This window comes from Urocitellus parryii, chromosome 6 (genome assembly GCF_045843805.1).
Source record: "Urocitellus parryii isolate mUroPar1 chromosome 6, mUroPar1.hap1, whole genome shotgun sequence".
Lineage (NCBI taxonomy): Eukaryota > Metazoa > Chordata > Mammalia > Rodentia > Sciuridae > Urocitellus > Urocitellus parryii.
This window is the reverse complement of record NC_135536.1, coordinates 99,515,747-99,525,337: the sequence shown is the minus strand read 5'-3', so window position 1 is coordinate 99,525,337 and position 9,591 is coordinate 99,515,747. Positions and strand designations below refer to the sequence as shown.

At 34.1% G+C, this 9,591-nt stretch overlaps 1 protein-coding gene across 2 annotated transcripts in view; it reads left to right on the top strand.

Annotated features, from left to right (window-relative positions):
• The first annotated feature begins 450 nt into the window (after positions 1-450).
• Positions 451-9,591, top strand: part of Wdr72 (WD repeat domain 72) — a 193,031-nt gene continuing 183,890 nt past the window's right edge. For both annotated transcript variants that reach the window (XM_026391947.2, XM_026391938.2), the window contains exons 1-2: positions 451-603; positions 8,290-8,396. In XM_026391947.2, the coding sequence (XP_026247732.2) occupies positions 451-603; positions 8,290-8,396 (260 nt within the window). The remainder of the gene's footprint in view (positions 604-8,289; positions 8,397-9,591) is intronic.

The window sequence follows — 9,591 nt, the reverse complement described above, 5'->3', positions numbered from 1 at the left end:
GGAAACACTATTTTTGTGGAAGAGATTTTCTTTTTAATTGAAAATTCAGGAATTTGTTGCCTAGATAAAGTGATATTTCTGGAGAGAGGAAGTTTATATTGTGGTATGTAAGACAGTTTTGTTCTTCAGAGGCCTACCTGGACTTTGAAGAAGCTTGGGATAAAGCAATAGTAAGAACTGGGTGTGCAGTGGGAAGATCATTCTTATCTTTCTGTTCATCAGTATCAATAATCAAGAATGGAAAGAGGAGATATTCTTTTTTGATGGAATAGTGATGGCAATAATTTCAGTGTCTGATGGCTACTTTCTCCTCTAATTGATGATGAAGCAAACATATCATGGAAACTTGTGTCATCATAAATACATTTTGTACTGGGTCAGTTCCCCCAAATTTATGAAAGATGACCATTTACACTTTTTTCCTTCTCTGTATGTCCAGGATTCACCAACATGAAGACTTCCCTGCAGGTGGTGGCACTATGGGGAAAGAATGCCCCTCCCCACAGCATCACTGCCATCATGATCACAGATGACCAGCAGACGATTGTGACCGGAAGTCAGGAGGGGCAGCTCTGTCTCTGGAGCCTTTCACCTGAACTAAAGGTTAGTGAAAGCTATTGGCATTGAAATAGACAGCATTCACATAGTAAAGCACAGCTTGCTTCTTCTACCTGTGGTGACAGTGGATGGTTTGCACGAATGTTAAAAAGATGCTTACAAAAGTAATAAATTGGTTTTACTTAAGAATTTAGAGAAAATAAAGTGATATATGGTGGAATAAGGTCATATTTGAAAATTATATTTTGAATATTGCTAATCTTAACTACCAGCTAAATGTTATCACCCTTTAAGTTATGCTGAGTTTTACTATTTTATATCCTGAATTATATGGTAAGTAACTGAACTATAGACATGTAAGTATAATTCTAAAAATTATGGCTCATTAATCTAAACAGAGAGCATGCATTCCTGAGAACTGCTACTAACTAAATGAGTAATATCTTAATTATCTGGGTGTTTCCACTGTGCTTGGCCTTCTTGCCATTCTTTTGGTCTCTGCTTTCATGTGATTGTTACAGATCACATCAAAATGCTCTAAATCCAGTTTACTATGGTTGTCCTTCTATTTCAGAACCTGACCTCACCTAGGATTTGGCCCATTGATTAGCAATTAATTGTCTCTGTCCCAAGTCATAAACATTTAACATATTGGAATAGATATTTGCTTAACTCTAGCAGTCTCTAGACCCAATTTGTACATTTAAACTAATGATGTACTTAAAGTATACTGCCCTCATTAAGAAGCCTTTTAAAGATCAAAGACTATTTTTAGCCTTTAAAGTCTGTCACTTTAAAACCTAAATTAACAATTAATTGTAATTCTATTTTATAGTGTAATTAATTAACATCTCCTATCACTGAACAGTTCTACTACAGGACTGCCAAGAACCACATAGCAGAGAAGCTCGGCTTGATGTTTATGAACACCCATGAAAGAAGGAATGAGTATTATTGCAATAGTTGTGCTTTGAAAATTATGGGCCATATATATCTTGAAATATATATTTTCTGTTATAGATTTAAACTCAGACTCCTAAATGGCTTTAAATGTCTTTTAATCTTTTTAATGTTGAGTATTATTATTTTCTGGCTGAAGCAGTTGCCTAGTAATGTGCAGTTCACTCTAAGTTTAAGACATTTGAAATGTTGACATCTTGATCCTTTTTTATTTGTTCCTGCTATTTATCCAGCCTTTGTTCAGCATACATTTGTTGAGTATGTAGGCTCTAATGTAGGCTAGATGCTAGTTACTCATGAGTTCAAACACAAATGAGACCTGTGCTGGTTGCCCAGGAGGTTTCAGTATGGTAGAGGAAGGATTTAGGTTAATGTAGTGCAGGTATGTTGCAGTACAAGGTATTCTAAGTAGGGAGTTGTCTTCAAGTATGTACAGTTGGGAAGTTATACCATGTTTCTCTTTGTAGCAAGTCTTCCTGGAGTTAGAGCAGTGATTCATAATAGGGATCTATTTTGCCATCAAAGAGAAATTTAGTAATATCCACTGGCATTTTTCTTGTCAAAATTGAAAGAAGAAATTACTGTAAACATCTTAGGGTATGCATGACAGTTCCTACAACAAAGAGTTTTCCCCATTTTAAATGATAATGACACTAATATTAAGAAACTCAGGGTTAGAGGTATGATTTGGGAATGGGAATCAGATTAGCCAGGGACTGGGGGCAACTAGATCATGCTCTGTTAAGGAAATAGCCTGTGCCTGCAGGAAAACAAAGAGCTTTCTGTCGCTGTAGCCTAGATGTGAACAAAGATCAGAGAGAGGTGAGGCCAGGAGAGAAGATGGGTTGGGGCTGGTCATGTAAGGTTTAATGACCAGTGAAGGAACTTATATTGAATACTTAAAGCAAAAGGAGACATTGAGAAAATTTAAATTGGGGATAGTATTGGTTTTGTGATTTGGAAATTCACCATGAGGATGTTGTTGGAAAAGTTTGCAATGTGAATAAGGTGTTGATTAGTACAAATGTAATACTTTCTCTATGAATTTGACTTCTTTACATTCTTCACATAAATGTAATCATACAGTATTTGCCTTTTCATGATGGGCTTATTTTACTCTGTTGAGGTTTATCTATGTTATCACATGTGACAGTGTTCCCTTCCTTTGTAAGACTTAGTAATATTCCATTGTGAATATACAACACACCACATTTCATTTATCCATTCATCCATCAATACATATTTGCACTGGCTATTGTGAATTATGCTGCTATGTACATAGATACATCTTCATCCCTGATTTCAGTTGTCCTAGTTGTACACTTAGAAGTGGAATTGCTGGCTCGTGTGGTAATTCTATTTTTAATTTTTTGAGAAATACTTATGGTGTCTATATCATTTTATATCCCCACAAACAGTGCACAAGTGTTTCACTTTTTCTACATCCTCACCAATAACAGTTTTTTAATAATAGCTACTTGAATATATAAAGTAGTATCTTGTAGTTTTGAAGGAAAAGGCTTTCTAAGAATGAGACTGAGTTTGAACTAAGTTTTAAAGAGTTCACAAGAATAGAAGGAGGAAGGAGAGTGCAGACAGTGGTAGCAGCAAGTGTAAGCGTTTAGTTGTCAGGGAACTGATAAAAGAGGTTGAGTAGATCATGAAGGATAAATTAGAGGTCATAGATGAGACAGACCCCACATGGCATCTGCAAGAACCAGCCCTGTGTGCAGATTAAAAACAGTGGCAATTATTCTGGATTAGAAGATGTTTACTGTAAGGAAATAATACTCCCATGTTTAATTGTGTTTATATTGTAGAATATCACAGGCTAGTGTTGTGCAGGGCATGTTGAAAGAAAGGAGAGATGAGACCAAGGACAGGGGGCTATGCATAGGAGCCCTCTCCAGTAGTTTAGTTCAGAAAGTTTTTGAGCATGAAACAAATCAATGGCCCATGGGGATGAAGTGAAGATGAAAACTGGGAATATGTTAAGAAGAGAGAATGGAAAGAACTGAGAAACCAATTAGTTGTAGTATCGTTGAAAGGGTATAGTCAAGTATACTTTCCAGATTTGAATTTTGTGTGATGGTAGGACTGGTAAGATAATATTATCATTTATTTAAAAAGAGTTAAAGGGATTAGGAAATTGTAATAGGGAGGGAAAGAAGGTGATGTGAGTTCTGGACATCCTGCAGTATCCAAGTATTCAGTAGCAGATTAAGTATGTCCCTCAGTTTTCCCTGACCAGGGTGGGATGTTAGGGAGCAAGGGAGCTAGGGAACAATGTCTGCAGGTCCTAGGCTTCTCATTGTTTGCCTTGGTTATGCATGCTGCATGTTCTGGGTCTGCTCCTAGAACTCTCTAGTTTGTAGGGTGCACCAGTGAGGATGTCTGTGGCTTGTGGCTTGTACTAGAAACTTCCTCACTTGGGTTTTCTGATATTGACTGCTGATACTCATCACACCTAAGCATAGAGAAAAATGAGGTAAACATCTTTTCAGAGTCCCTTAGTATTGCTATTATCTAATTTTCCTCCTGTTCAGTACTCAAAGTGAAACAAAGTGAAAAACAGCAGTGTGTGTAAAGATAAAATGAAAATCTCATTTGAGGTCTAGTTCTGATATTTACCAACTCTGTGATACTGGGCAAATGACTTGTATTCTTTGAGCCTTGATTTTCTCACCTGTAAAATGTGGATTTAAACACTGTCTATGGTTCACCAGTCCCTGGAATATAGTAGATGTTCATCAAGTCATGCTGTCTTCCATTTGTGCTATTAGAAGCACCTGAGAGTGAGGTTAGGAGGTTCCAAATACTGCATAGAGGTACATCCAATGAATAGGAGTAAAGGTCTCCCGATGTCATGACAAGAGCTAGGCATAGGTGTGGAATTTATTTTTTTATTCTTCACAGCAGCAAAATGAGGTTACAGAGATTATCACAATTTATTTAAATTAAATACTTTTGGGGATTTATTAGCAGAATGAAGTTTTTGTGTAATAGGCAATGATAGCTTCTAATATTTCTTTTTGATATTTTGTCCACAATAGATTTTCTTTAAAGAAGGAAATGTTCTTGATGTACCCTGTACTTAACCTGGCTTTTAATACTCTGGAAAGAGACTAAGTGAATGGGAATATGCACCACTGAGTGTGAGGATTTGAAAAATATAGGATGTTATTTTCTAAGCTGGAACCTTATAGACTTCCCAGGAAAAAAAATTAGAGTTAGAATGTATCTTGTAAGTGATTCAGTTCCACCACAAGACCTTCTTAGCCTAGCAATAGACCTTTTAAAAAATATTTCTGTAATCATAGATATGAAAGAAAGAAATAATTATATTATAGAATAATTTATCCTTATTGATATGCCTGGGTTATCATTTACATATATTTTTGCATAGCTCAGAAAAAAATCACAATGGTATTTTTTGTAGTAATTCATTTGTAATATAGATTTTTTTGTTACCCAAAATACATTTTCTAATCACTCAAATAAAATTTTTGGTCTATTATTGTTATTTTCCACTTACAGAGACTATATATATTTTCTATTTTGTAGTTTAATTTTTATGATCTTGTTTTACAAAATAATGAAGAATATACTTTTTCACACATGATATAATGATAGAATTAACCATTAATTTTATATATTAAGATTCTCATTCAGGAGAAAAATATTTGTATTTTAAATAATCATTTAATTAAAATATTTTTAGTGAAGAAAACAGGTTCTTATCAAAATTAAATAGAAGATACAGAGAGTTTCCATATACTTCTTCTGCCCCCCATACCAGTTCCCTTCACCATCAATCTGCCACACTATAGTGGTATATTGTTTACATTTAATGAAGCTAGCTATACATAATTATCACCAAACTCTATAGTTTAGAGTCGGTTCACTTCTTAATGTTATATGTGTGTGTGTGTGTGTGTGTGTGTGTGTATATACACAAACACACTTATGGTATCATGTACAATATACAGTCTTAAAAATCCTCTACTCCATATTCATGTCCCATTGCCCTGAACCTCTTATAATCACTGATATATTTTTAATCTCCATAATTTTGCCTTTTCTATAATATCATGTATTTAGAATCATACAGTGTACAAAATTTTCAGATTCACTTGTTTCACTTAAGTAATATATATTTAGGTTTTCTCTCTATCTTTTCATGGCTTTAGCATTTAATAGTACTTCATTGTATTAATGTGCAGTACCATGACTTGTTTGTCCATTCATCTACTGAAGGACATTGTGGTCATTTCCACATTTCTGGCAATTATGAGTAAAGCTGCTGTAAACAGTGTGCAGGTTTTTGTGTAGATAATACTTTTTAACTCATTTGGGTAAACACCAGTGAATGTCATTACTGGGTTTTATGTAATAGTATGTGTAATTTCATTATAAACTGATAAACCCACTTCCCAATTTTGCATTCTCATCAGCAACAAATACATGTTCTTATTGTTCTACATTTGTGCTAGCTTGCACCTATTGTTATCACTGTTCTGGATTTTAGCCACTCTATTAGGTGTCTACTGGTACTTCATTTTTGTTCTAATTTGTATTACTTTTATGAAAGATGATGTAGAGCACCTTTTTAATATGCTCATTTGCCATCTGATTATAATCTTTGTTGTCTGCTTCCAATTATTTTTAATCAGGTGATTCATTCTACTATTATCGAGTTTTAAGAATTCTTTAGGGCTAGAAGTGTGGCTCAATGATTGAGTGTTTGTCTAGCATGTGTGAGGCCCTGTGTTTAATCCCCAGCACCACAAAGAGAAAAATTTCTTTGTATATTTTGAATAAATAGTTTCTTATCAGATATATATTTTGCAAATGTTTCTCCCAGTCTCTAGCTTGTCTTGTTTTTATGATCTTTACTTTTGTTTCTTGATTTTTACTTTTGATATAAATAAGAAACATGTTTACTTTAAAAATTTTAGGGAATAACTTAGAAGTGAATATTCTGCACTGGCCTGGTGTTTGGTCAATGATTAAGGACATTTCAGCTCTTTTTCTCTTTGGTTTTTGAAAGTATAATTGCCAAATAAAGATTATTTATATCTAACATGTTTGATATGGTGATTTAATGTACATATGTATTATAAATTGTTTACCACAAGATGTATCACTGTCTATACATATATCACCTCATATAGTTACCGTTTTTTGCTTGTGGTAAGAACACTTAAAATCTACTCTCGTTAAATTTCAAGTGTGCAATAATAGTTAGCATTATTTTTATTATTATTTTGTATAGTACGAGGAATCTAATCCAGGGCCCAATGTATGCTCAGCAGGCACTCTACTACTGAGCTATATCCCCAGTCCAAAATATGGTATTACCAACTATACATACCGTGCCATACATAGAGCTGTAAAACTATTCCTCTTATAACTCAACATTTTCCTTTGACTAGTATCTCCCCATTCCTTCCCTACTTCCAACTTCTGTAAAACACTGTTCTATTCTGTTTCTATGAGTTGGACTATTTTGAATTCATCATATAACTAACATCATATAGCATTTGTCTTTGTTTGTCTGGTTTATTTCACTTATCATAATAACTTATCCAGGTTTATCTGTATTGTCACAAATGATAGGATTTTCTATTTTATGACTGAATAATATTTTTTATGTGTCTATATATATATGTATGTACATGTATATATGCACATTTTCTTTATGCATTCATCCATTGATGAACACTTAGGTTGTTTCCATATTTTAGTTATTATGAATAATGCTGCAGTGAAAATGGGTGTACAGATATCTCTTCAAGTTACTGATTTCAATTCCTTTGGATACATACACGGAAATAAAATTGCTGGGCCATATGGTAGCTCTGTTTTTAATTTTTTAAGAAATTTCCATTTTTTTTCCAAAACGCTGTATTAATTCATATTCCTATCACTAATAAGATAGTGTAATGGTTATAAAAATGTAATATTTTCAGTGTTATTATTTTGTAAATTCATTTAAATTCTGAAATCTACACATTAATATGCTACCGTCATTCTACACATTAATATGCTACCGTCATTCAGGAGACATTTTACATATCATAAACATCAACATGACTTATTTGTATTCAAAACCTAGATACTATAAAACGGATCTGGCTATCATCTAGATTTCATGATGCATACCAAACCAAAACAAACAAAAAATTGGGTACAGCACAGTTGCTTTACCTACGTTTTATTCTATGCATTTTGAGAGTTAATGTATCAGTTTTCCTGAAATATATGTACAGAAAAAGTATAATATAAAAGGGTCTCTTAATACAAATATACACTATAATCTTATTTTAGTTAGCTTTTTTTGCCATTGTGACCAGAAGACCTGACAAGAACAATTTTAGAGGAGGAAAAGTTTATTTGGGGCTAACCATTTCAAGCAACTCTGCTTGGGGAAGAACATCATGGCAGAAGGTCATGGTGGAGGAAAGCAGCTCAGGAGAAGACCACCATGAAGCAGAGTGTTTCACTCACCAGAGACAAAATATATACCCAAAGACCCACCTTATCTAGCTACACTCTACCTGCTTACAGTTACCACCAAGATAATCCCTATTAGCAGATTAAGGCACTGATTAGGTTAGCATGCTCACAATCCAATCACTTTGCTTTGAACTTTCTTGCACTGTCTCACATATGAGTTTTGGGGGGACACTTAATGTCTAAACCATAACAGATGTCTTTATTTTTCAAACGGTTTTTAGTTATGTGAAAGCTTCCTCTCATCATTTTCAGATTTCAGCTAAAGAACTCCTATTTGGTCATTCTACTTCAGTAACATGTTTAGCAAGAGCGAGGGACTTCTCTAAACAGCCATATGTCGTCAGTGCTGCTGAAAATGGGTAAGATATGTGGAACTTTGTTCCCTTCTTTATTCCATTCCCTTTCTGAAGACTATAATGGGGTATGACTTGTGGTCTAAAAAAATTTTCCATGATCAACATGTTCCTTTTACATATAGGAAAAGTTAGATCTTAAATGACTGAGTACTTTTTGATTTGGTCCCAAGGAATATAATCAGTATTATGATCTCAATGCAATACTCTTGCTGGGTGGGGACCAAGATAAACATTTTAATGTCACCCCCTTACTATGTGAAGAATAATAACAAACACCTAGAATAATAGAATTGGAAATGGAAAAGTTAAGCTGCTTGTCTGCTTTCATGTAATTACTTTTGAGATTTTAAGTAAACTTATCCATTACAGTTTTACAAAACAATTCAGTAGTTACATTCTTCATGTTCTCTCAACTGAGAATGGAGTGGTGGGAAAGAAAAGGGAAAGGAACATAGACTGTGATTTGCCTGAAGTTTCAGGGAAGCAAGGCTCTCCAGTAAAAGAGGACATAGCTGGAAGAAGAAGCCTACCAACAGAAGAGCTTGACTGCTGAAGAGTTATTTGCCAACATGTACTAGGAATGTGGAGTCCATTCTGTATTTGTGAATGAGGGATTGAGTTACTGGCAGAAGTAAGAGAATGCCCTCTTTTGTTTTTTACCCAAAGGGATATTATATGCCTTTGAACTCTAAGAACCAAGAAAATAATAAAGAATCAGGTGTCCCACAAAATAGCTAGCAGAATAGTTGTATAAGAGATACCTGTTCTCAGAGTTTATAGTATAGCAACAGGGGATCATAGTTAGAGAAATGTATACTCAGACATACATAGTATAAATGCTAAGAGAATTCACAACTGATAATGCCTCCATAATGATGAAGTTTTCAAGGATATACTTCTGTAGGAAGAATAATAATTTCAGAAGGAAGCTATGAAATGAAAAAAAAGAATATTGATAAAAACAAGCAAATTTTTAGAAAATTTAAATGAACCCAGACTATAAGACATACTGTTTCTATATACTCTCTCTACCCGCCACACATACACTTAATCTTAGTTGACAACAGCATAGACTAGTTTCAATTCCAGATTCCAAATGTTATGCTGTTCTACGTGTGAATAAAGATGTTGATTAACTTTTTAAATCCGCATCCCTTTTTTTATATGTATTTTTTTTAGAGACAGGGTCTAGCTGATT